Below are 27910 nucleotides of genomic sequence, written 5' to 3'. Positions count from 1 at the left end.
CTTTTGCATGATTTTTAGTTCGATTACAGTATGTGGAGCGTTTGCCGCGCGGTGTTTATAACAAGATGTCCCGTTGTAATATCATATAGAATAGGCTGCTTCAGCGGACCGTGTCGCTGCGACCGCGTCGGTAAGATAGCGCGTACACAGGGGGTATCGGTGCCATGCCGAGCGTGCGCCGTCATGCCGTTGCTTCCATGGTCACGGTCGCGGCAACGCGGTCCTTATTTAGCTAAAACACCCTAATGAAGCATTCGATAGTTCTTAGAATGCATGGTGCAACCTTCCTGGTCAGTTGTTCTCTTCGCGGCGTGATGGCCACAGCTGCCTACGGGACCACATTGCTGTGCTGGTCGCACGCTGCATGCGTGACTGCATCAAGTGCAAATTTGCCATGTCTTTTGAGTGTTGCAAGCGAACAACCGTACCGTGGAGTCGTTTTAAAGCAAAACTTTATACCTCTACCCTCCAAGGGTTCTTTCGCGACCGTTGGTGTCAACAGGAAACTCCCGCGAACAAATAAAAAAATTTACTAGCACCTCCAGGAATCAACCCTGGAACTAATAGCGTAACAAAGCGAGAGCCCGTTGTCTTAGCGATTTAGCTACGAGCCCACGCGGAGACGGGGAAGACAGGTGGTGGACTCACCAAGCATATCTACGGGTTTACCCCCTGCATTCTCGCTGAATGCCACGTGATAGCGTCACGCGACCTCACGCGCCGCTGTGCGCTCCGTCAACAGCATGTCTAGCGCCCTGTGCGCGCCTTGCGCGTGTGCTAGGAATTGCAAAAATTAAAGGAAGCTCACACCAACGCATAACATCTCACTTCTAGTGCGCCAATGTGCTAAAGCCTCTGGCCTCCAGTGTTCACGTAAAAAATCACAGCTCCTTCTCGTCCGCTCTTACGCCAAACGACACATCAAGGAACACATTCAAATACTCCTTGATGGCCAGGCCATCACTCCAAGCCCCAGCATCAAAATCCTGGGCCTACATCTCCAGGCCAACACCAAGAGTGACGTATCGTTGCAGCGCCTCAAACACTGTATTAATCAAATCATACACATGATCAGGCGAGTTGCCACCAAGAAGCGAAGCCTCAAGGAATTCGATACTTTTCCATTAATTGAAGCTTTCGTCCTCTCGATAATCACTTACATCAACCTCCTGTCTTCTTCTCGGCGAGGAGGACGTAAAGATGCTTTATATAATGATTAGAAAGGTGGTTGAACAGGCCATTGGTCTTCCCTTGAGTGCGTCCACAGAGAGGCTGCTTAGCACGGGCCTCCACAACACGTTGGAAGAGCTGATGGAGGGCCATATTTCTGCCCAGAAGCTCCGAATGAGCAGAACTGCGGTGCGTCGCCGCATCCTTCCCCAGATTGGCTGGGCAGCACAGAATGTCACTCCGCTTGATGTACTCCCGTACTCTTGGCGACAAGAACTAAAGATGCTCCCTTTGCTTAGAGATAGGAACCCCTCTCACGACGAGGGTCGCCGCAAGCACGGGCTCAAGAGCTCAACACCACCCTCTGTGGGAATCATGCAGTTATCTACACTGACGCCTCCCAACATCTAGGGCAGTAGTACGCCATCATCGTGGCCACCTCCAGAACCAGCCACCTCCAGAAGTCAGCGCTTGTGCTTCGTCTCTCGTCATTGTCTTTGTCCCCAGTTAAATTTAGGTTGATCAGTATTTTTTCAATTATGATCCAACTAGCTCAGATTCTGCCTAAACTAACCTCCTTGCGTGTGCCTCACTCAAGACCCAAGACATAATGGCAGCAGTAGAGGCAGCCATCGCCTTGGCTGTCAGTCAACCAGGGGTTCGGGAGGTAGTAACCGATTCCCAACAAGCCTACCGGAATTGCCAGTAGGGTTGGGTGCCCCGACGTGCACTGCGTGTGCTAAAAACGCACTCCCCAAACGGTTCCATTCAGCTCATCTGGACACCCGCTCACGCTTCCATGGAGGGCAACGAATACGTACGCCACCAACAAGCCTGTGCCTTTACCTCCCGTGCTATGGAGCTGCACGAGGACAATCACCCGCTTGCCTCGTTCAGGGACAAAAACCAGCATTGTCGCCTTCAGAGAAAAACCCTACCTTTGCCTTACCATGACCTTTCCAGAGAAAAACAAACTACCCTACAGCACATACAATCCGGCTCTTTCCCACACCCTACGCGTGTTCACTTGATGCACCCGAATCGCTACCACGCTGAATGTAAATATTGCTCAGAAGTAGAAACACTCCGCCACATAATCGGGGTGTGCGACTTTAGCCCTGAGCACCCTCCTCTCTTTCCGTCAACTACACAACAAGAGAAATGGGAGATGCTGCTGTCCAGCCCCTGTCTGCTATACCCAGATTCGGTTGGTGGACAAAGCACAGGCGGCGCGGACTGCATATGGGCTCCAGTAAAGAAAGAACCACTCCCCTGGGTCGCACTCTGGGCCGTTCAGAAATCTGAATAGAAGTACTTCCTCCTCCTCCTCCTCCTCCTGCTCCTCCTCCTTCTCCTCCTCCTTCTTCTTCTTCTCGTCCTCCTCGACCGTCTTGGCCGCCGATCTCGTCGCCTCCGTCCGCGGCGGCAGAGATGGAGAAGTGAGATCGCCGAACACCGGGTTTGAGCTACCTTTAATTTTATAAAGAAAGTGTCCACTGATGTGCTACACCAGTACAACTCAACCAACCACCATTCATGCATCATCATTGATTGAACCTTACCAAGAATATCTCTTCGAATTAATAAAGGGTATGGTTAAGTGCATTTCACTTCTCTCTGGTTTCACTATTTGTAGATCGACGTGACTGAGTTTAAGGGACGTCGCATAGGTAATCGTTGTGGGTGCCTTTTAGAGCTTTGCTTTCCAACCACATCCACAGGGTGGATTGGCGCAATTTTTTTCAACTATTGCAGTTTTTTCTTGAGTCTTCCTATGACTCTCGAATGCTTCGAAAGTCGCCGATGAACGAAAGTCGCTGGGCTGACCACGTATATATAGGAACTATGCATACATGCATTAGAGCTGCGAAATTGACCTGAATTTGTTTGCAGATCAGTGGTTAGTATTGTCCGCATATTAATCGGTGGATAAGTGATCCCTTCTATCTCACATGAAATTATACGGATATTATAATGCCCAAAGGCTTACAGAGTATTTTGTAAGCCTTTGGAGGGAATTTACACACGGACAGTCTATGAATACTTTGTAAGCAAAAAAGCGTAATTACCTTCATCGATGTAAGCCATCGATGAAGGGAATTACGCTTCCTTTCATCGATGAAAGGAATTGGTAGCCTCGAAGTCGCACTTCAGTCTAATAAGCAGTCTAAACGGCTGCTACGGTCAAAAGTTTCTCACACCTCATGGGTATCCTGTTGTACTTCGATGTTCAACATCGCCCCCGAGTAACACGTATTTATAATGTCACTTTTTCATTCGTTCGCCTAATTCCAGCTTTCCCGCTTCACTTTCTATTCTAAGCACTGTGGCTTATAAATAGATTCTTGCACACCATTCAATTAACGTGCATTAAAAACTATGAATAAACAAATGTTAGACAAACTCTGCCAGATGCACAGATACAGAGCGGGCAAAGATTTAGCTCCTATCATCACCTTCATCATCATCAGTCTACTTCTGCTTATGACTGTGGTGATGGAATGCCTCTGGACTTCCCTAAATAGGCGGCGACGAAGGTTCCTCACGTAGACTTCCAATCGCTCCCCTCCAACGTCACGTCCTATCCATACATTTAGCTTTTATAATCAACGCCAAAGTGCAATTATCAGTTTCGTAGGCTTTTCTAGTTTCCTTATGACGGTGTTTTGCCTGCAATCCCGATACCACGTTTTCAGCACTCCTTATTTGCTGTTGCATGGTCAGCATCTCATCGCAGAACATGGGCTGCACTGACCGCCGACCAGTGACGCTTCTAACTCCGACGTGTCCACTGTCTCGCATTTTCCTTCAAAATTATATCCTAGTACCACAGCCGTTCTCGTAGATTACGAGAAGTGCTGTCAGCTGTTGCCGTAAGAAGTAGGAAAAACTGTACGCGGTGAAAAATAAGTTAATGCGTCAACGTTTCGGTCGGGGGCCGACCTGTTTCGACCGAAACGTCGACAAACAGCGTATATTTCTCTCTCTCTCTCTCTCTCTAAATATATATATATATATATATATATATATATATATATATATATATATATATATATATATATATATATATATACATACATACATACATACATACATACATACATACATACATACATACATACATACATACATACATACATACATACATACATACGTACATACACATATACATACATACATTTACATGTTGCAAGCACTGACTGGCAGACATTAGCAGCCGTATGTGGACATTTTCCTTAGTGGCTATGTGCCATGGCATAAGTGGCACCTAGCCTTTGCAAAGGCTAGGTGCCACTTACTTGCCGAAGCCTATGTTGTGCCAGTGCCACCTGCCTCACTCGCCGCTCACATCGTCGTCCACGCTATCATCATCGGTGGGTGTTCTGGGATCTCTGTGCTCTACCTGAGCTCGCTAGCCTGTCGCTCTGTGCGAGACTCACTTAATAATGGCCTGTACCTCACTATATATATATATATATATATATATATATATATATATATATATATATATATATATATATATATATATATATATATATATATATATATATATATATATATATATATATATATATATATATATATTTATATTTATATATATATATATATATATATATATATATATATATATATATATATATATATACACGAGAGGGTAGACACACGTATGAAAACGATGATCGAACTAACGTTTCGACCGGGGTCCGGTCTTCGTCAGAGTAAACTTCGGTAATTGAGCGCGCTGAATATATAGGCACGAAATGATAAAGGCTGACGAATAGTCTTGCCACTTTGCAGATACAAATCAACAATAATAAAATAAGAAGAGCACACGTGGTGTTTGTACACGTGTGAATTAACATGACGTTTTCAAATACAGAACTTGTACGGAATATCGGAACGGATCAGGGAGGATCAACAACTACCCTTTAGAAAGAAAATGATAACGTTCGGGGATTACAGCTTAGCACTTAATACGCAAACACATCAGGAGCAGTTTGTAGATATATATAAAAAAAAAATGTCATCGTTTCTGGAAACATTTCATATCGCTTCCGTTCGCGTAACCACACAAATGAATCGGTGTGGTTACGCGAACGGAAGCGATATGAAATGTTCCAGAAACGATGACATTTTTTTTTTTATATATCTACAAACTGCTCCTGATGTGTTTGCGTATTAAGTGCTAAGCTGTAATTCCCGAACGTTATCATTTTCTTTCTAAAGGGTAGTTGTTGATCCTCCCTGATCCGTTCCGATATTCCGTACAAGTTCTGTATTTGAAAACGTCATGTTAATTCACACGTGTACAAACACCACGTGTGCTCTTCTTATTTTATTATTGTTGATTTGTATCTGCAAAGTGGCAAGACTATTCGTCAGCCTTTATCATTTCGTGCCTATATATTCAGCGCGCTCAATTACCGAAGTTTACTCTGACGAAGACCGGACCCCGGTCGAAACGTTAGTTCGATCATCGTTTTCATACGTGTGTCTACCCTCTCGTGTATTTTTGAAACCGAATCCCGGAACTTATTCATCGCTATATATATATATATATATATATATATATATATATATATATATATATATATATATATATATATATATATATATATATATATATATATATATATATATCCCAGCTATCATGCACCAAGATTTAAAAAAAGAGTAAAGGCGTAACTCGAAAGAAATCAGGTGCATAATGTTTGCAGTACTGTGAAGAAGCGGACAGTATTTTTTTCTTTAATGAGACTTAATTAGCTAATTGTAATTAATTATCTAAATCGAGAAATACTCCCCTAATCACTAAAGCGTCAATGAGGCACTTGAAGGTAACCACGAGGGGCATCTAACTGCGGTATTTTCAGCGATGAACTAATGGCGTACACATTTATTCTGACTGATAAAGGAAACCCGCGAAATATGAAAAATACCACGTGACGGCGCCTCCGCGCGCACCGTAAAGCAACGCCCTCAAACAGGCTGCCTCTGACTTAGCCTGAATGAAATAGACAAAAGAAAGAAAGAAGAAATCGCGACCGAGTTTGTTCCTTATCTGCACACGCGTCCCGCGAATCTTGCTGCTGCTGCTCCTTCCATGCATGCTATTATCAAGGCGATGCGCTGTCTCTTCGGGCGGGTAACACGCGAAGCGGTTGCTTTCAATCAGCTTTGTTTGGGAACGCTGCTTTACAATGCGCGAGTAAGCGTCGTCACGTGGTATTTTTCATATTTCCCGGGTTTCCTTTATCAATCAAAATAAATGAGTACGCAATTAGTTCGTCGCTGAAAATAGCGCAGTTAGATGCCCCTCGTGGTTACCTACAGGTGCCTCATTGACACTTTAGTGATTAGGACAGTATTTTTCGAGTTAGATAATTAATTACAATTAATTCATTCAGTCTCATTAACGAAAAAAATTACTCTCCGCTTCTTCACAGTACTGCAAACATTATGACTAGGTTTTCTTCGAGTTGCGCAATTTCTCTTTTTTTAAATCTTGGTGCATGATAGCTGGGACACCCTATATATATATATATATATATATATATATATATATATATATATATATATATATATATATATATATATATATATATATATATATATATATATATATATATATATACAGCCACTATGACGTGCCTCATGGCGCAAGTGTAGCTTTGTGACACTAAACCCCAGAGTCAAATCAATCAACATTATTAGCGCACGACAGAACAGGACGTAAGAAGAACACAGGACAGTCTAGCGCTTGTCCTGTGTTCTTCTTACGTCCTGTTCTCTTGTGCGCTAACTAATAAGGTTTCAGAACCCTAACCATCTATATATATATATAGCCCACGTCGACGCACTGACAGGAAAGCCTATCACGTCCTGTTCTCTTGTGTGCTAAGTAATAAGGTTTCTGAACCCTAACCAACAAGCCCACATAGACGCTCTGACAGGACAGCCTATCAATAGCTTTCTGTTGTAATCTAGCAGCGTTGCCAATAGCTTAATATCATCCGGCAAAACGTGAAAAACAGTACCCCCCCCGTTTTTACTTTAAGTCAGAAAGTTTGCCTGGCAGCGAAATACGACAGCGACTTCTGTTTTTACGCCCAAGAATAACCTATTTTCCGACAAGGGTAATGGCATGCATGCAGATGATATACATTCAGTTACCGGCAACATAGGAACGCTTGTGGCCGCCTACGCATGGAGCGGCATCTCACGATAGTCGCCGTATTAACTCCAAGTCCACGAGCTGCGGTTAGATGAATTATTGAAATCAATACAGATTTCAAGCTTGCTGGGTTGCTCATAGCCAGGCTATGGGCATGAGCTGAAGCAGCCGAGAACCGGAGAGGCAGCGAAGAGCATACGCGTATGTCTAGCCCGGTGACTATTGTGAGATGCTGCTCGTGTGTTGGCCGCCACGCACTTCCTCGTGTTTGTAAACAAAGGGGGCGGAAGCTGTGCACGCTCATCGCCGGAATGCCTACAGCTGTGAAAGCACCGTGAAGTGTCGGTTGCTGTCGCAGGGATCACTAGCACTGATCCGCCTCCTTCGCTGGTCACACTCATGCTCCGAACCCCACCGACACTAGCAATTTCGTGATCCTTTTTTTTTTTTCCGGAGTAGGGCATGTCACGTAACCTAACACGGCGTGGCACAATACACCGGTGCATACCAATCATAAGAGTATTTTGTGCAATAGGTCGCGGTGCTCTCATCGTACCGTGCTCAAGCGTAGGAATAATGAATATGCTGAGCATAAGGACGCGGGTTCGATTCCCGGCCGCGGCGCCCGCTTTTCTGATGGGGGCGAAAAGCAAAAACTGTCGTGTGTTCGAGAGTCGGCGCACGTTAAAGATCCCCAGGTGTCCAAATTATATCCGGAGCCCCCTACTACGGCGCGCCTCATCGCCTGTGTAGCGTCGGCGCGTTAAAACCTACCCTCAATCAATCAATCAATCAAGGAATAATGACTAATTCTTCTCTACAAAAAAACCCTTACTCTTACAGTGTAACATTTTAACAGCGTAACCGAAACACTGCGCTTGGAATTTTCCTCGGACAGAAAAAGTCGCGAATTTAGTGCCGCTTACATGCAGGCAGCCCCAACCCGCGCAAATGACCAAACGCGTGTGAACCAGGCAAGACGGCTTCACCTCGATGTCGAGAAATGCCGCGTGAAAGCAAAAGTGGGGTTGTAACGATGACGGGAGGAGCCAAGTCGGCCCCGCAGCAAACGTGATTTCACGCACCCTAATCCCATTTCGCCTTCGTATTTTGGTGTAAACGTTTGCTGGCTTTTTCCGCTTCCGTATGCTGCAAGTACAAAAAAATAAATTCTCCATATACAGCAAGCTTATAATCTGCAGCGATTTCATTAATTGATCTAACTGCAGCTCGTGGACTTGGGAATTAATTTAGCGGTCCATGTTTGTCCAGCTTGATCACAAAGTTGTTGACCTGAGCAGGAGGACGGCGGGTTTGAGATGTCGTTAAAACGCGAGTGGATCACCATCGGGCGGCGCTGAAGTGTTCCGCAGCGGAGCGGCCAAGCATGGAAGATGGTCGAACGACACGCACCATACACGCGCTCGGTGGCGGGAGTGGAGTAAGCCGTTATTGTCGAAACGGTGGAGGAATGCTGAACTCGCAGGAAATGCGAGGACGATAAGTTCCCCGGAACCTTTGTTTGCGCTACTTCATATCCACAGCTGGGGGCATTCTGGTCATGCCAGGTGAAGGGGTTAAATGTACTATTGGAAACGCACTTCACCCAAGAATGAAACGACTCCAACAATTAAGAGCGCGGCGCGCAGATTCTTTAATATGAATATGGTAAAATGTTCTACATACAGGCACTAAACGCAAATTACGTTTTGGTTCCGAGTCAAAATTACGGCTATTAATGGCACTTCGTGATCTTTTCTCAGAAACAAAACTTTTTTTCTAATTATACATTGACGAATGAAGGACGCAGTTCTCCCTCTGATTTCCTTTGATATGGGGGGTGGGGCGTGGCTGAGGTATAAGAAATTGGGAGCAGTAGTACACAATAGCAACAACCTTTGCAGCTGTTTACAAAGCGTTGCCATTGTCCACGTCTTTGCAAAAAGATGTTTTAGTGTTCAGAGTAGAACACTTTGTAACATCTTAGAGGGGTACTGACACCAATTTTTGGCGTTAATATTATTGCACAGTTCGCTTCCTTTGCTCAACAGAATGCCCTGACTGAAATATGGGCGGCCTGCTACGCGAAGAACATACTTTAATTGGATCTCATTTATCTCACCGACGGAGCAGCACTCGGAGCGGCACTCAGCAAATGGACATCAGCGTGACATCACCCCGTGGTAGCCAAAAGAAGTGACGCGGGCAGCGCTCGTCAAAACCTCGTGACGTCACTTCACGCGCGCGGCCCCGCGAGCGGCGGCTGGGCACCGCGCATTCACGAACGGGTGCATGTAGCCAGAGCTACAGGCATAACCGCTGCCCAGAAAGGCACTGTTGGCAAAAATAAAGTTCCACACACGGTAAAGGAAGCGATAATATAGCCCTGAATCGCATTAGAAGCCGCCATCAGGGCTTTTATTGAAAGTGGTCATCGAATTTCCGCCGCAATGGTAAGCCTAGCACCTTCAGGCAACTGAGCCGTTCAGCTCCAGCGTCCACGCGGTCGAAACAACGCCCCCACCAGTATCCGCGGTGTTTTGACATCCGCACAAAGCGGTGAGGTCATGCCGGGATTCTGTGCCTTTTTGGCTGAAATCGCGGGAAATTGAAACAAACGATTTTCAGGCCGTTTAATGTAATTAATTATCGCGCGCTGAAGTATTTAAAGTGCTGTGTCGGGTTCCGCAGACCATTAAGCATCGATAAAAGCAATAAAAATGGATCATAAAATTTTGTTTTAATGGGCTTTAACGGCACACGGGCTTACACTTTGTGACGTCATAAATCGTACTAGCGAAATTATCCGATTACCGGGAACAGTAATAGCCTCGTCTGCGTAACAGCTTTTATCCATTTCCGGCCCGTGAGTTATAGCCGCGGACGCATTTGTGAAATAGACACGTCAGAAGTCAATTACCGCAGGCTCGAGGAAAAACAACAAAAATCGAGCTGTACCCACCGCGGCAGAAAATAGAATGACTACAAGATGAACTGAAGTATGCCATCTGGTATTTGGCTACCGCGTGGATATTTTGTGCTAAAATCATTGCATCAGCCACCCGCGCTACACAAATGAGTTGCCAGTGAAATTATACGATGGTGCCACTAATATTCAGAAATCGGGATTGCGTTGTTTATGCACTGAGGTGGGAAGGAAGTACAGACCGCGAACAGCAATAATCGTGGAATATAACCCTTCACTTGCGCGACGCGTGGGGGCTCGTTGGCTAAGGCGTTGCAGCACGAGATCGCGAGTTCGGTTCCCCTCCGCGGTGCTAGTCGCAAGTATCGCCAGGTTCAATCCCTTCACGACAGCGTGCCTCATACCCGGGCTTTGGCACGCGACGCTGACAAGAGTCGGAAAGTCGCTCGCGAAAATTCCATCCGGCTGAAAGAGCTTATACCAAAAGGAGCGCCGGGGGCTTCCGAGTTGCCGGTGCCCTATATAGGTGATTGATCGGTCCAAGTGAGCGCGGCAGGTGTTCGGCAGCAGCGCGGGCGACCCTGACGACGAGCGCGTCGCCTGCTGACCCGGCGGCCCTCCCCCGCCGACCTTGCCTCGTCACCCACGACCGGCGGCTGAGACTGGGCGGCCATTGTTTCCGGCTGGCTCCGTTTCACTCCTCGTTCCATGTCCATTCACACGGTCCCGGCGCGCTCCTTCCGTCTTCGCCCAGCACTGGGTGTGTGGGCCACCCGGAACTTTCTCAGGCCTGTCGGCGTCATTAGCGCCCTCGGAACACGGCCGTCGAAATGCTCATTACGGCCTCCTCCCGGCGGCCACGCGCTGTCACCGCCCTGATGCGGTGGCCCCCGACACGGGCCGGCTGACCGGCACATCTCGACCCTTCAGACGGCCCTTCAGACCCTACACGTCGCACGAGCGGAATGCGCGCGAACCGCGCATGTTGTCCTTTTTTATGTGCATGTCATTATCCTTGGACTCCAGAGCTTAACAAAAAATTTGCCTGTTTTACAAGACAATGCAAGCGCCCATACAACCGGTGAACACGACATTGCTGAAAAGTGGGAGGCACTGCTCGTGTACGAGGAGAACCAGAAGAATCTGGTGAACCGGGCGAAGACGGCAGCCACCGCCAGAGGTTTCCAGGACTGAAGAGACCTACCAAAAGACTAGCTAGGACCAAGTCCTAGCTAGTCTTTTCAGCCAATAAACGTTTATTTCCTCTCTCTATATATGTATATATTTGCATGGACCGAAAAACGCGAAACGAATGCCGCTGTAGTGTGAATCCTAGAGGCAAATTCAAAGTCGCGGTACCTCATAACGCGGCAGAAATAGTGATTCGCTAATTCGCGGGAATCTAGTTACGTCGGCAATGTCAAGATATTGAGCGGATCGCCATGCGTCCTCTTTCGACTTGTATTTCAAGGCATTCAAGTTTCTTTTCACGCAATAAAATTCTAGCGTGAATGGCCACTTGACAGTTTCTCCCCCCTTCGTACTCCAGGATATTAAAGTGAAGCTTTCAGCCTCTCACTGATGTCGTCTGTAGTCCACCCAAAACACACTGCCGAAAAGCAAACTTTCTCCGGCGACGATGATCAGCGTGGGTAAAGTGAAGAAAAATTAGCTGGTCGGAATCGAACTGAGGTCCGTAATGTTATGAAGCTAACGCCGATGCGCCGAGTCAGCGCGTATAGTCCCGTGATGGCGGACAAGCAGCCGACACGGTCGTCGCACTTCGCACACGTGCGCGTCTCGCAAAAGTCATCGGATAGAACCGAACGAGGAGGTGGCGACATGCCTGGGCGTCGCCTAGCAAAAAAAAAAAAAAAAAAATGCCACCTCTTCTTCTTGTTGGCGCGGAATTCTTTCGCCCAGGACAGTCCACTCCAGGACACTCCACTCCAGTCCACTCCAGGACAGGACAATCCAGGACAGCCCAAGTGAAGCACAGACGTGGGAAGAGTGTATATAATTTTCCCACATAAACATAGTATTGGACAAAATTATGCAATAATAATACGCATAACGTTTATACAATTCACGTAAAAAAGAGAAGATAGTTGCAGCTGCAATTAATAAACGTTGGTGCCGAAAACAAAACGTGCTCGCAAAACAAACACCTGTATCTGAAACACCAGAGGTGTTCGTTTCAAATATCTCAGTGGACGGCCTGTTTCCAGTCGTTCACATTGTCGTTCCCATTGCGCACAACTGAACAAGTCTCACCTGCACCGGTATACAGCGGGTTCTCGTTGTTTGGACACTGATGGGATCCCTAAAATTTTGTCGAATTAATCTAAAGATTAAATTACCCGAAGAAAAAATACGTAGCATATATACCCAACGTTATGTACATTAAAACTTCGCCGAATTAAGGGCTAAGATCAAATTAAACCGAGGATCAATTGGCCAGAGATTACAGGGCAATCCCGTTGTACAGCATCTCCACAGTGCACTCGGCTAACCAGTCCGTGCAGCCAACAATGAAATTTCAGCAAATGACGATGTCGAGCATATGATTCGACTTAAAAGATCGGTCGGCGCTGTGGCTGTGGCCAGCGTGACGTCCCGCATTGCGTAGTGCCAAAGTCCAGATCTTTAAGCCGGATGGTATGCCCACTGCTGTCATTCGACGAATTCGTTTTGTTTGGCGGAAACACTTGGTCGCTCGAGTACATTGTGGAGAAGCTAAACCCCGGGATTGTATACCGCCGACCGAATGAGTCAAATCGTGTGCTCGGCATCGTTATTTGCTGAAATTTTATTGCTGGCTGCACGGATTGGTCAGTCCAGTGCACTGTGGAAACGCTGCTCCACAGGATTATCTTAGAGCGTATAGCTTCCTCAAGACGTACCATACCAAACGTGAAAGCGCATGAATGTATGGGCGCAAAGAACATGACCTCTTCAAAGAACTTCGGAACAGTTGCGATCACTTTTGCGGCATTCTGTTCTCCTGACCTTAGAGAAGCGTTATATAGGGGTGGGCGATTGATAGATGCATATTCCGATTACTAGATTATTGCTTTATTCGTGGTTATTTTTTTAACCGGTTGATCGGTTGAAGTCAGGTGCGCAGAATGAACCAAGAGTGTCACTGAGAAATTCTGCGCAAGCAAGGCGAGGAGTAGAATCGTGTTCCAATATCTCACTCTGTACGTCACAGCAGGAAACGATTAAATTATGTATTCTCAGAGACGATAGTGATGAGAACCACAAGCTGATAGCTAGGACAGACAGCAAAATGGCTATTCTTAATACAAATATACTCGGCGCAAAAAACGGCGAGCGAGTACTCACACCGTTTTACAGTTGTTTCGACTAACTCTGGCGTAAGTAAGCCTAGATTATTCGGCGACGCCTGCAAATACAGCGAATGTCGATGTTCCTGATTCTGGAAATATAGTACGAATAACGAACGCGGGAATACGCGTCCCGGCCGCATCGAGCGTACGGATAATATTTCATTAACATAGTATTGTTTAATTATTATAAATATTATTGAAATGTTGTTCATTATTGCTCGTAAACCATGCAGCGCAGCCGATTAATCAATCAATTAACCGATTAAATCATGCCGATTAGCTGGGTTAAATTTTTTGACAAATGCATAGCCCTAGTTCTCAAAGATTCTGTTCAGCTGTTTCTTTCAATTTTTTACGCGTGTAAAACTTCAAAGTGATGCACGACCTTGAAAAGCGGTATTCGACGTCCTTCCGGCAAGCCACCAGGGAGGTGGTCAAAAGAAAGTACATGATGCCCTCTTAACCTAAGCTGAAAGGTACTTATTGGACGTAAGCACTGATGGAACCGAAGCTATGCCGGGTAAACCAGCGGGGGCGTGCGGCTTCATGCATACAATGGCTCCGAATCAGAGCAATACCACAGCATACCGAATCCGAACGACTTTTAATTGTGAATATGTGAAAACCTGTCAGGTGTAACATTTCTGAACATTTTTAAACGCTGTGCTGTTTGAAGACGTTTTCGCTTTATTGCACAAGGAGGTCGAACGAATATTACTGCTTGAAGATTACCCATGTGATAATACCAATAGGTTTTTTTTTAATCTGAATGCAAACCTTCAACACTCATACGTCAAACCCTTTGAGCGGCACATTTGCATTAAAAACAAAGTGGCCGCGTTCAGATGTAAACTGCAATGTAAGGAGTCGCATTCTTCTCAGAGAAGCTGCCAAATTTGTCCATAAAAATGATGATTCACTGGGTGCGATATTTTTGTTGCAGTTGTTGTCGCCCAAGGTACCTGCACCGCGTGCACTGAGGCAGAGTCTCGTGCACCTATAACAATCGGACGTGCTAAAGCTCTGCGATGGGACCTTACGTTTCCTACAAAAATTTGACCATCATTAAAGCTATAGCTGTAATGATTCTGCGAAAGTGTCATGACATGACCAACCCTGGAGGCTTACTATATGTATACGAATGCCTTCCAACTGCCACTTTATTTTCGGTGCACTCGCATAATGACGAAAGTTTAGTTCCAAAGAGTTTTAACGAAAAAAAAAACTGTGCCGTGCGTGGCGGGCGTTATAGGGCAAGGCGCGCTAAAACCATCTGACGCGCGCCGTAACTAACAACAACAACAACAAAAAAAGCCGCCAGGTGACAAAAGACGCAACAGTTGTGACATTTGCGTTTTCAGGCATTTCTGCCCACAAGGAAGCTAAATGAACCGAGTTATTTACATAAGGGTGTGGTTAACTGTGCGGAATTTGGCTAGCGTTGCTGCAATCGACGTCGTCTTAAGGGGGACTCACCTGACCACATTGCTATGGGACTTACGAATTCATGACCCACGGACTTCAAAAGCATCGTGTACCAATACGAAAACTTATACAAACCCATTAAAATGTGCCTAATGGCCTAGTTTGCTTCTTTTTGAAATATAGCCCTTCTTTAATGAAATCAAGAATAAACAAGAAACACATTTTTGTTTATCTAGCTTTCGCTAGTTGAAGGTGTCTAGTAAGCCTGGGTGTCTTGTCTTTATTCCAGTACAGAAGGGAGGAATTTTTAAACTTAACAAACTGGGTCATTGTAAACATTTCTATGTATTTGTAAAGCTTTTCGTAGTGGTGCCCCATAGGAATGTTAACAGGCGAGTCCACCTTAAGCTACCTAAAAGAAGACGACCTGGAAATCTCACGGAAAGCATGCCTTCTTCGTTATTGTTTTGACCTTCGTCTTGTTACTCATATATTTTGTTATATAATTTCAGCATAACTGAGAGCTGCGTTTTTTTTTCTGCTTGGATGTCAAAGTATTATCTTCAATATGTTATATCTTCAACCCTGTCATTTTGAGTTTTAAGCTTGTAAAGGCTAAAATATTTCTCAGCTCTAGCTTTATTTCCTGCAGAACTTTTTGTCGTTTAAATTTGCTATTGCTTTTCTTTTCTTCATTTTTAAGCCTCAACAAGTTTCAACCTGACGTTCGTGCCTGCCTCTCGAAGATATTTTTGACCGCAACCCTTTTTGAGCTGCGCACTCATCTCTAGTTAAGAGTCCAGATAGGGGGCTGTGTACGCACAGCCCTCGTGTTAAAGCTCAACACCGCGTTAACATTATTTACCAAGCTGATATTTGCAGTCAGTTTATTAGACATCGTACTGTTTCAACACTTCAAAGCTCGTGGTCTTTTAAAGCTTCTAAACGTCTCAAGGATAATAGTATTTTCGCGTCGGAGATCAACATCTCTGCTCACTTAGTTTTGCCGTACTTGGTATGGTAGCAAAATGTTGCGTCATGCTGCGCTACATCTGCTAAGATCCCAAAGTACTCGACGAAGATAGTTGCCTGAAAATTAGTAGCGGAGCATCTTTACTACGGGTATTTTCATTTCCCTTTTCCGTGCTTGCTGCCTACATTCCTCATGTATTTTCACGTGTCCTTTGCAGCATTAACGGATTGAACAAAGTACTCTCTATGGATTTTGTTAAAAGTGTGAAATAGAATTGTATGGATGCGTTGTTTGGCCTGTACCTGGGAACAGGCCCAGGCCAAGCCGCATTGTCAACATGAAAACAAATAAAGACTTGAAAATGGTACCCCAATCTTGACACTTAAAAGAACTACTATTTATCTTTTGCTGGGTTTATTCGAAGGCCAAACGCCAATCGCAGCCGCTCAGATGTGGCGGAAAGGGTCATTTGCAAAGGTAAAGTGCAGTTGCTAACAGCTGTTCTTCGAACGCGATTCCTAACTGACTATACAACTCGGAATTCAGTGTTTTGTTCGGTGTGGATTATTTTGTTCATATACAACGTTTTAAATGCCTAAGTGCTGAAGTTAAACACTTTTTGTATGTTTAAAGCGGTCACAAAACTACTAATTTCAGATATTACGGAAACGGCCGCAGAAATGGCACGACCGGCTCGAAAACGCTAAACATGGGGCGAGCGCTAACATGGGGTGTTCGAACGCGGCTAGGTGGAGCCTTCAAGAGTGGACCCCAACATTCGATATTTTCATGCGGTTTACAACAGGCTCGAAGCAACACTAGTAGTGTTAAATTAAACAAATATAAGCAAAATACAAATGAACGAGACTCTGTATTTGTTTTGCATATCGGTACTCTTTATTAATCTATTAGTTAATTTCCTCGTTTCCACGTTTCCTTCCTTGCCCAGTTATTTTAATAGACAGCGAGTGTACCCGTCAATGCAACAGAGCTTGTTTAACTAATGTAACCTGATGTATAGGGAACCTGTAGCCTAGTTCAAAGCTGGAAAAAATACACCCGCCAAGCACCCTCCGCGGCCGCCTCATGCAATTACGTCACACTGGTTCGAAAAATGAATGGTTTGATACTACTCCAGCATTCCAATTTTTACGTGAGGCTAATCTGCAGTTAACACTGCCTTGGTGCTTATCCGGCCCAGTTTGTATCGAATCAACTGGCTTCTCGCAGTCTCTCAACTGGCGTCCCGTGGACTGGCGGGTGTTGTCCCAGCCGACGCCGCCCCCTTTGCAAGGTGTAATGGGGCAAGGGAAGCGACGCTTTTGAGCACGCTTTTCTCAGGAAGATGTGCGCGTAAATTTTCCGAAGAAAATTGGAACATTGGGAAATTTTGTAAAATGGCGATTTCATTTGGTAATGACGTGTTATTAAGGCGAAAGCACTAGGTAGCTCATCAAACGCAAAAAAAAAAAAAAAAACATCGTTGTCTTCGTCGGCGGCGGCGACAGCTCGAGTGGTACCAAAATGGCAGCCACTGAAAAGAGAAAATAAATTCTTTTCGTGTAGCATTTGAACCCGGACCTCCAGAGTAGCACCCAAGTGCTCTAACCACAGCGCTAATTCGGCTTTTTTTTCTTTCTTTATTGCCGGTCTTCGACAGTGCAACACAAAATAAAGGTACTACAGAAAACACACAATATACAAAAAGGCCGCCATGTCATGGTGGACTGGCGTCATTTAGAATTCCCTAAGCATGGCGAGGGGTTCCACCCTTGGCGACCACTCAGGAACAGAAAACTTCGCTCTCTGAATTTCAATAAACTTGGAAATAGTTTCGCGGAAATATTGTCGCGTCGGCCGCGCGTCTACATCACAGTTGAGCCATGCCATGCGCGACCGCCAAATACTGTGCAGGCCCAACAACATGACGAGATCGTACGGCACCTCATCCTCTCTCTCTATACATAAAAACCGTATTCCATGGGGGTTCAGTGGAAAGTCCTTTCGCAGTGTCCTTTGGAGGACATCCCATAGAAACACTGCTGCCAACAATGGAGAAAGACATGCTCCACCGTTTCCGGTTGTTTGCAAATAGAGCAGTCAGTTCCCCATGGCATAGAAATCCCCTTACCCTCCATCCATGTTGCAACTGAAAGCGTGCCCGTGTGTAGTTTAAAGAAGAAAGACTTCGCTCCTGGTGATACTTCCATTCGCTTAAAGGAGCCATGAAGAGAAAACACAAGTTTGGTTCATTCGAAAGATTGCCTCGTTAGAACCATAACGACACCACTTATAACGCAAACTTCGCTCAAATAAGCTACATAATTAGGAAAAAAGGAAATGACCATGCGACCCACCAGCTCATTTTCCGCAACAGAACCTGTGATGTCACTTGGGAATGCTCTGCGATTGGCGGAGGCCGGCAAAAGCAAACGCATGTTAGGCAGAGCTTACAGTTTGCATAGCGAGCTAAATGCCCGTGAAACATACTGCACATTCTTTTTATGACAAAGAACGGTGGAGTAAACGGTTGAAGGTCCGAACGAACACGCAAGCGTGTGCGCCAATGCGTACGAAACTAGCGCCGGCCGAGCTCGACATCTCGCCGTCGCGCAGACGAATTTTCGGGTTCGAGGGCCCTATTCTCGACTGCACAAATTGCCGGCAATTCAGGCAATTTTCCGGAAGTCTTTTCTGATTAGCTTTCAATTTTGGTCACGTGCTTCCGGTTGACAAAGCGGTTGTGTGTGCTGTCGTCATTTTGACGTTTAATGTCGTCTACGGACACCAGTTCTAAAGTTTGCCTTATTTCTCGTTACTAAAGGCGCATAATTCTTGGCCGGCAATAAAAAACCAGACTAAATGCAGCGTACATGACAACGTAAGCCTGCCTTTGCTATTCAACAACAATACTGCTTGTAATACACACCCCCTCTGTGATTGGCTGAGAAGACGTGACGTAATTTGAACAGTTGGCGGGAACGATTACGTCATGCATTGGCAACTTCAGCCTGCGTAAAAGTGACGTAATGCTACGTAACAACTTGAAAATGGCGGCTGTTTTTGTCGCAAAATACAAGCAAAATAGGGCACAATATTGCCCCGGCTTACGGCGCCGCGAAATGTGCGGCAATTTGCAGCAGGCGCAGTTTCGCATGCGCGCTGTTTAAGACATGTTTCCTACCGAAACAAATTATAGTTTCAACTGTTTCCAAGTCAGCGATCATGGAACATACAAATAACATGCAGTATTTTGCTTTTATGTTTGGCAATGAAATAAAAATTAGTTGTTTGGCGTAACCGCAACATAAGAGGGCAGTACAAGCCTCTCCATGACAAAGAGAGCCCAATGCATGGCATTTGTCCATACTTGTCCTCGTAAGCTGTTGGGTCACATGATCGAACTCAAGAGAAAAATAACAATGAAAAGTGACTATTTAGTTCATTACAGCGCTGATTGCAGTCGAGCTTGACGAATGAGTGAATCGGCGACATCGGTGCGCTCCGCGGTTATCAGGCGTAGCGCTTCGCTGCTCTTATGTGTCATAGAAGCGATGGTCGCGGCCGTCTTTTTCTGTGATCACGCCATAAACTTGTAACATAGCAGCAGACGATGGCGTGGCGGCGGTGGCGGCAGGGAAGGTGATAATGCAACAAAGCTTGCATTGGAGCAGAGAGCCCAGCTATGTTAATAAAAACGATTGAAAGAAATAAATAGTTACGGTAAAAAAATTGTGTGATGTTCTTTAGCTCGACATCCGCCTTTCGCTCGCTTTTGGATCAACGTTACTCAATCGCCTTGTGGTGTTGGCGTCAAATTTGACCTCCAGAAATGTGTTTTTCTTGTCAGCCTCAGCTACCGTCTTAATTTTTACAGTACATGCCAAGTGTTTTTATATCTTTCTTGCACAATATTTGATGCCTTGGTAGCGATCTTTATGAGTGACTCGTCAAATTACACTACATGTCGTCATAGCTATAGGTGCAGCACGTCACTGATTGCTTACGTCGTGCTTACGCAAAAAAACATGGGCGAAATGCCGGCAATTTGTGCAGTCGAGAATAGGGCCCCGAGGCTCTTCGGGGCCAACGAACCGTTCCAGCACGCACAGCCGCGACCTTGCTTCGTATCGTAATCCCTTCACAGGAGGTTGGCCGTCATATCGCCAACCAGCAAAGGTAAAAATAGAAACGAGGGGAGTAAGAAACAGCAAGAAGCGACGAGATAGTGCCAGTCGTCGCGTAAGTTTCGAATGGTGTTGGCTTGCTGCTGTCGTTACGAGCTCGTTTCCAGTTTACAACCACTGAAAACTTCAGTTTGTTCGAGTACTTTACAATGAAATTTCGTTGCTGCGTTTTGAAATGCCCATGTAGTACGGGAAAGTCGAGGGAGTGCGACATCCCCGCCGGTGAGGAGATCTCCTTTCATGTGCTGCCCAACGACGAACCTAGGCGAAGCAAGTGGCTACGTACGTTTTGTGAACTTTGCAAACGGAGGAGAAAGAGAGCTAAAGGAAGTACGAGTGTGCTCGCTTCATTTCCGAGGAAGTGATTACGGCAGGGACCCTTACGTTAGCTCACTCCTGGGACATGCTGGCGCTCGTCACCAACTTCGTCAAATCGCTCTGACCTTGGGGAAAAAAATGCCGTAAACACCGCGCATTGACGCTCGTATCTTTCTGGTCGAAGCAGAGAGCTCGCGCGAACGGCTTTCCGTTCACGACACCGGCCAACTGGCATAAGCGATACTGCTACTGAAATTGAACTACTATTAACCGTAATCAAAATACGGCATATACGTACCAGTCTATATTCGTCCGTCGCGACGGGGCTGACGAGGCAGCGATGCCGACGGCTAAGCGTTCATCTGTTGTGGCTATCGCGGAATGGTCGCTTTCCCGTCCACCGCGTATCCCACAACTCTTGCCGCTCGTGCACTTAGAACCATTGAGCGTTTTAGTGGTGTGAGGTTGTTAAATGCAAGCCCGAGCTCCTCGGCGAGAGTTTTGTTCTCCGGATCAGGCGATTCCATGACTAGGGCTGCGGGTGCACTAGGTTTTACTAGTATTTTTAAAATGGCCGCCGTCTCGATCGACTCCCGCGTGTGGGTGCTATATGGAGTCGACATACTAAGTATCTGTTTCAGGGACCGGCTCTATGACGCCATTGTACACGTCACGGAATGTTCAATTTTAGCGGGAGATTTAAAATTTTGGCTTAAATTGCCTTATTTCTCAGTGAATAAAGCATCATTTGCTTCCGGGAAAGCGCTTGGGGTACTATGAAACACCTAATCTTTCGAATAAAACAAACTTTTGTTTTCTCTTCATGGCTCCTTTAACCCTTTTTAGAACATCTTGTCCTGGGCCTGCACAGTATAAAACTCTATACATTGGTACAGGTATGACCACATCGCATACATCCTTATATAATTTTTTCCGCGTAACATTAGCCAAATAGTGCATCGAAAATCGAGCAAACAAAAAAGGGGATGACACAACAATCTCTTTAAAGTATCCATAGATGCCCCCTGTCATACTACTCGTAGAAGAAACTACGAATTCGGGCAAAGCCCGCATTAGCCGCACTTGAAGTACTGTGCGCAGAAAAGGGTCTTGAACGTCCCGCAAAAACAAAAATCGATTCACAAGCTGTCTTACAAAAAGGTGCGTCAGCCCTAAGCCACCATCGCGGGTTCGTCGAAAGAAATTCATTCGACTGGTCCTCTCCCAAGTAGAAGCCCACACAAATACAGCGAACACGCGGTGAAGTCGTTGTATATTCACCCGAGAACAATGCAGCGCTTGCATAACATACCATAATTTGCTAGCCAGAAAAATGTTGCACACAGTTGCCCTAGCAAACATAGACAAACCATTGGCTCTCCATTTATTCGATTTCTCACGCAGCTCCTGAGCTTGCGCACGCCAGTAGGGCTCGCTGTCTCTGTAAAACTCCAGTGGAATACCCAAGTATTTCACTGGATGGGTGACCCAAGTGACACTGGGGAAAATGCCTGGGGTTGTCAGCCAATCACCATGCCAGAATCCCACAGACTTTCCCCAGTTTACAAAGCTACCCGTTGCAACACCGAACCGTTTCACGATTTCTACGACAAGAGTGACACTTTCCTTGTCTGAACAGAAAACTGCAACGTCATCAGCATAAGCGAGAAGCTTCACTTCAGAAGAGTGTGCACGAAAACCTCGAACCTGGTTGTTTTGTATAATGGCTAAACACAACGTTTCTATGTAAATACAAAGAAGCAGAGGGCTGAGGGGGCAACCCTGGCGCACCGAACGTTGCACGCTAATGGGCGCTCCCAGTGAATTATTTACAATCAACCGCGTGGTACACCGTCGGTACGCCAGGCCAACACCCTCAATAATGACAGATCCCACATTTACATGGTCAAGAACAGAAAACAGAATATCATGGGACACGCAATCAAACGCCTTTTCAAGGTCAAGCTGGAGAAGCGCGACGGCGCCTCCAACGGCGTCGCAGCACTCAAGCACACATCTCGCCGTGTGTATATTCGTTGTGATTGTGCGACCTTTGATGCCGCACGTCTGGTGTGGCCCTACAAGAAGTGTTATCACAGTTTGTAACCTCTGCGCTAGCACCTTCATCAATATTTTGTAATCAACGTTCGACAAAGCGATTGACCGGTACGCCGTTACAAACTTTAGTTTTTCAGTTTCTTCTGTTTTCGGTATCAGAACCGTGTGGGAAGACGAAAACGACGGTGGAAGGTATTTCAGACGAAATGCTTCTAAAAACATCGCCGTTAAAACCGGTGATACGTCCTCTTTGAAGTACTTATAAAAGGCCGCGCTTAACCCGTCAGGACCGGGCGACTTCCCTGGGTTTAAATTATCAATTGCTGACTTGATTTCTGCGACAGATATGGGCATCCTGGCAGAAAGGCACAAGAACTAGCCTGACGCGTGCTCCGTGACAGGTGCACGTGGCGGAACGGGAGCGCGCGGAGGAGAGCTGGTAGTGGCACTTACTAACAGGACACTAACCAGTTACTTGTCACAGCATCCACTAGGTACTTAGTGCTTTTACTAACTGGCTATGCATAACCTAGTAAAGAGCTACGCGTGACTGTTTGGATCGGCTGAGCGCGAATGTGTACGGCATAGACTGTACACATTCAACACGCACATATCACACTTAGGTAACAAATAAATTGAGCAATAAAACCAACAGGATGCACGGGGAAACCAAGTATAACTTAGCTACCTTATTATTACCTCTGCTCTTCTTGCTTTTATAATAAAGCCAGCAGCGGAAAGTCCTGTGATAGAGTCAGTGAGGTTGTCGCAAAAATAAAATATTTTAGCGATAATCGTAGAATTATGCATCTTAATGTGAGCATATACAAGTCAACATGTGGATTTGCAAAAACCTTTTAATCTTGATTTGAAGTGGGAAAGTGCCGTATTATTATGTTTAATAATTCATAGAATTTTGTTACCATCAGTGAATGTTAGTATCAAACAAGCAGCAGTTACTAAGTGCACGGTCTCGACTATATTTAGTGACGATATCATTTAGGTTCCATACTTAGTGGCAGGACCTACGTACCGTTCTGGGGGTAGTAAAGTTCGCAAAAAAATTAGTAAATACAACCCGCTACTACCTTTTTACTAGCATATTTGTTAAGAGTGTGACTTTGGGGAAGCTGCAGCGTCAAGTGTAGCCAGTCTGTCTGTCGTTTCAAAAGACGAAGAAAAAGAAGAAAGAGCCGCAAACATGCAGGGATCACATTCAACGAGACTGCCGACTCTCTAGCAAGGGTAGCACTTTCTGGGCCTGTAGTAGACGTCGTAGAGCCGACACCTTTAATAACAGCAGCTAGGTACCGTAGGATGCTGAAACTCCAAGTTCAGCGAGAATCGGTTTTATTATCATTAAGGGATTTCAATCATCTTAAATTTTCATGGAAACCTGAATGGTGCCCTTCACGCAACTTAGAGGTGATTATTACAGCCTTACGTTGTCGAGTACCCAAGTTAAATAGGTATTTGCACAGGTCTCGTCTGGCGCCAACAGCTCTGTGCAGCTATTGCAACGAAGACGAGTCTGTCGATCACTTCCTTTTGACATGCCGACGTTTTTCTCGAGTCAGACGTCAGTCCCTGGAGGTGCCACTTAACAGTTTGGGGGTATCCCTAACAGTGCCGGCTATTCTATCGTTCGGGGCTTCCGAAACGGGGTTCTGCCGCCGGGATGTATGCTCTGCCCTCCTGCGCTACATTGAAAATTCAAAACGATTCTCTTTATGATTGCGATTGGTCACCCTCGCTTGGATTTTTCAGGATTTTTTTCCCCCTTTTTTCTCAAAAATTTTTCAAACCGGTCTAAATTATCTTTCCTAAAAGTCGCGTGATTAGAAAAGAAATCCATTCATTTTAACCATCCTCTGTTGATTGGCCGATCCCCTGATTGGGTATGTGCCATACCTAAAGGCGCAACAACAACAACAACAACAACTATGAAGCCCTAAATATGTATTTGATAATTGCTATGCTTTCGCCTTGAAACACGTAAGAAGACTTAAGTGCCGGAAGAATTTTTGATGTTTTCCTTGGTTCGGGGGTCCTGTAAGGCTGCGAGAGCCGAAAGAAAAAACAGGAACTGCGCCGCTTCCCACGAGGGCCGAAATTGGCGGCTCGAAGCGGCTCCGCCCTTTTACATAACTCGACACCATGTATGAGTTATGAGTTACACGTTTCAGAGTCTGTTAGGTGACCAGGTAATGCTTACGCCTCCCTTCGGTGTCCCTTTAGCAATTTTGCAAGCGTTTACTTCGTCCCCTCCCTCGTCCTGTCCTCGGCGTGCCCTTTTGCAAATGTACGTCACGGTCGCAGGCAAGGTGAGCTTCGAAAAGCTGACCAACCTGGACTTCGCGGGCAGCGCGTACTACACTATCCGCAACCTGTCGCTGTACGAGTGCCAGGGCTGGTGCCGCGACGAGAAGGAGTGCGCGGCGGCTGCCTTCAGCTTCGTGCTCAACCCCCTGGCGCCGCAGCAGGAGACCACCTGCCTGCTGCAGAACAGCACGCAGGCCCGAAAACCCACCGCGAGGCCACAGAGAGCCGTCAACCTCTACTACCTCGTCAAGAACCACATACGATCCGGTGAGCTGCAGTGCCTTCTACTCTGCCCATTGTGTCTCGTTGTCAGACTTGAAGCGGGCAAAACTCTTGCACGTTCTCCGTCAAAGCTCTGGAATGGGTCATTTACTCGGGGGCGCTTGCCGTGAAAGAAAAGGAACCGCTGTGATAAGGAGACCCCAAATAGCCGTAGATGCGCCACGCGGGTGCCAGCCGTTGCTGATCATGCGGGCTGGCTGCGCACGCAGAAAAAATCTGCGACCGGCTGTGGTCGTTCGAGCGTTTCCCGAACAAGATGGTTCGCGGCCACGACACGGTGGTGCTCTTCACGGCCAGCAAGGACTCGTGCCTGGCGGCCTGCCTCAACGAAGACCGCTTCGTGTGCCGTTCCGCTGAGTTCAACTACGTGACTCTCCAATGTCACCTTAGCGACGTGGACCGGCGCTACGCAGGCGTCCAGGAGAAGTTCGGGGACGCCATCGGCGTGGACTACTTCGAGAACGCCTGCCTCGAAGGTATTTCCCTCTCTTTCCCAACCGTGCACACCTAATGACCGCAGCTAGCAGAACCAGAATTTTCATCTTCGTCCCAAAGCCGTTTGCTCGTTGCTTATTCCCAAAGCCGTTGCGACGGAGCTCGTTTTAATGCACCGGGGCTTAGCTCCCCTAAAGCTACTGCCTTCGGTAGTTATCGCCTGGTGTAGGGGACACAGCCGCCGGCTGAAGAGTCCTGCCCATGAAGAGCTGCGAAGGGGGACCACACGCGCGGGCGTCTTCCTCAAATTGGGTTCCGGCAAACAATAGCGATGAAGCTGTATACAGTACAAGAGACAATCGTTTCATCCACCATGCATTGTATTAGCTTTCAGAACAAGGACAGATAGGTACTTCTTGATCTATGGATGTCCTGGCTGACGATGCTAATGATGCCGACCTGCCTAACAACCGGTGTTTAGTAAGATAACTTATCTTACTAAACACCGGTTGTTAGGCAGGTCGGCCTCTTTAGCCTCGTTGGCCTTATTTTGAAAAGAAGGAAAAAACGACAGTGCTTGAATGGAAAATGTTACGGTACTTTGGCCGTATAGCCACATTGTGGCACTGAAAGAGACGCTGCCTCACGCGGGGATTTTCACGTGGTAACGTCAACACGTTCAATTTGTGAGGACTTGTATTGCCCATTTTTTTAATCCTCACTCTCCGTTGTCGTTATGTCTAAGCTCTTCCACGCTACCGATCCCGTGCTCGTCGATTTCCCACTTGTAGCGAAATGCAAGAAAGCCCACTGGTGCCTTAGCTCGGGGCAGTTTAATGCTCAGCAAGAAGTCGTAGACGTTATCTTATCATTTTTATCACTTAGTTACAGCGTAGTTTTTGCCGATGACCACATAACGCAGTTACGTTATTAATGGTTTTTATCTTTCTGTAAATTATGTGCCTTCTTTTAGTTATCCTGAATATTTCGGGTCATTAATATTACGGCGAGTTTTTCCCGTTTCTGTTCGTTACTTTTTCCCGCAGTAATTACGCATTTAGCTGACCAGAGCCCGTGCAAAGAGCAAACCAATGAGCAAATGCACGGCCGCTAGACCCTCCCCCCCATCCAATAACGATAAAGTAACACCCGCATTATCCACTCCCATTGCGACGGTGCGCGTATTTTGTCAAATCTACCGCAATTTAATATACAGCCGAGAATCTATCGGTCGATATATGCGGCGTGAAGTACCGTGGTCTTCACTAAAATGAGCTGTGATTGCACGCCTAGTCTACACACAAATCCAAGGCGTCGCTGCAAGCCATCTTCAGGTGGAATGTGTGGCAGCTGTTAATTGTTATATATCACCCCCCCCCCCCCTTTTTTTCTTTTTCCTGACCAGCGAGTGCGGTGTGCTCTGGGATGCGGACTTACGACTTCGCTCAAGTAGGGGTATCTCAAGACGTGGTCACGCACTACGTGGACCTGAACTTCTACCCAGACAAGGAACTCTTGGTGAGTAGACTTCGGCACGGTCGTCTTGAAATCAATCCCCTCACCGGGACTTGGAAGTTCCGATGAATAAATGCATGCTTGTCTACTTCATCTTATCTAAGTGCACCATTTTTTTATTAATGTACATTATTGCGTTCCCGCCCATGCACGAAGGGAAGTGGGCGGGCACACTAGAGTGGCGCAATCTAAGCAGTTATGAGGCAATGTTTCTTTTTGCCATGGTTTACTGGGCGCTTGCTACCTTCGCCATCCTTTATATGCCCCGCGATGTGTATCTTGGTGTGTTAAGTGTACCAAGAGCGTGGAAACAATTTTTAAGTAATTCACATGCGGAATAAACCAATCAACAGAATGAAGTTATGAGCTTACCTTTTTTCTGCGTTCGCCCCATTTTGCCGGCGTGCAACGGAAGTCTCAATGATATTGGGGAGTATATTTTCAAATTTCCCACAGGCGCAAGACTTGAACACAAACGCTACGATCTTCGAACAGCATAGAAAAATTCGCGGGGTGCTCGCCCAAAGTAAGCTTGACGGGACGCTTTCGAGGTTACCGAGGGTTAAGTCGGCAGCGAGAAAGCAGAGAAGAATTCATGCATGCTCTTCGGTACGAGGTATTATGGTGTCTATATCGGATGGTACACAGTTGTCCTGGAAAAGACGCCTCGAATTTTCCCAATTTAGTCGGCTACCAGATGTGGTTGTTCGAGCGTTTCCCGAATATGATGGTTCGCCGAAACAACACGGCGGTGCCCTTTACGGCCACAGG

General features: G+C 46.2%; 1 protein-coding gene across 1 annotated transcript in view; it reads left to right on the top strand.

The window, feature by feature from the left end:
- Window positions 1-27910, top strand: part of Tyn (trynity) — a 79321-nt gene that overhangs the window by 13032 nt on the left and 38379 nt on the right. Inside the window, exons 3-5 of the mRNA XM_077683442.1 lie at window positions 24905-25174; window positions 25399-25665; window positions 27030-27142. Of these exons, the coding sequence (XP_077539568.1) occupies window positions 24905-25174; window positions 25399-25665; window positions 27030-27142 (650 nt within the window). The remainder of the gene's footprint in view (window positions 1-24904; window positions 25175-25398; window positions 25666-27029; window positions 27143-27910) is intronic.

This window comes from Haemaphysalis longicornis, unplaced genomic scaffold (assembly GCF_048455015.1).
Source record: "Haemaphysalis longicornis isolate Haplotype H1 unplaced genomic scaffold, Haemaphysalis longicornis Haplotype H1 scaffold_1, whole genome shotgun sequence".
NCBI classification, from domain to species: Eukaryota; Metazoa; Arthropoda; class Arachnida; order Ixodida; family Ixodidae; genus Haemaphysalis; species Haemaphysalis longicornis.
This window is presented reverse-complemented; position numbering and strand designations above follow the sequence as displayed.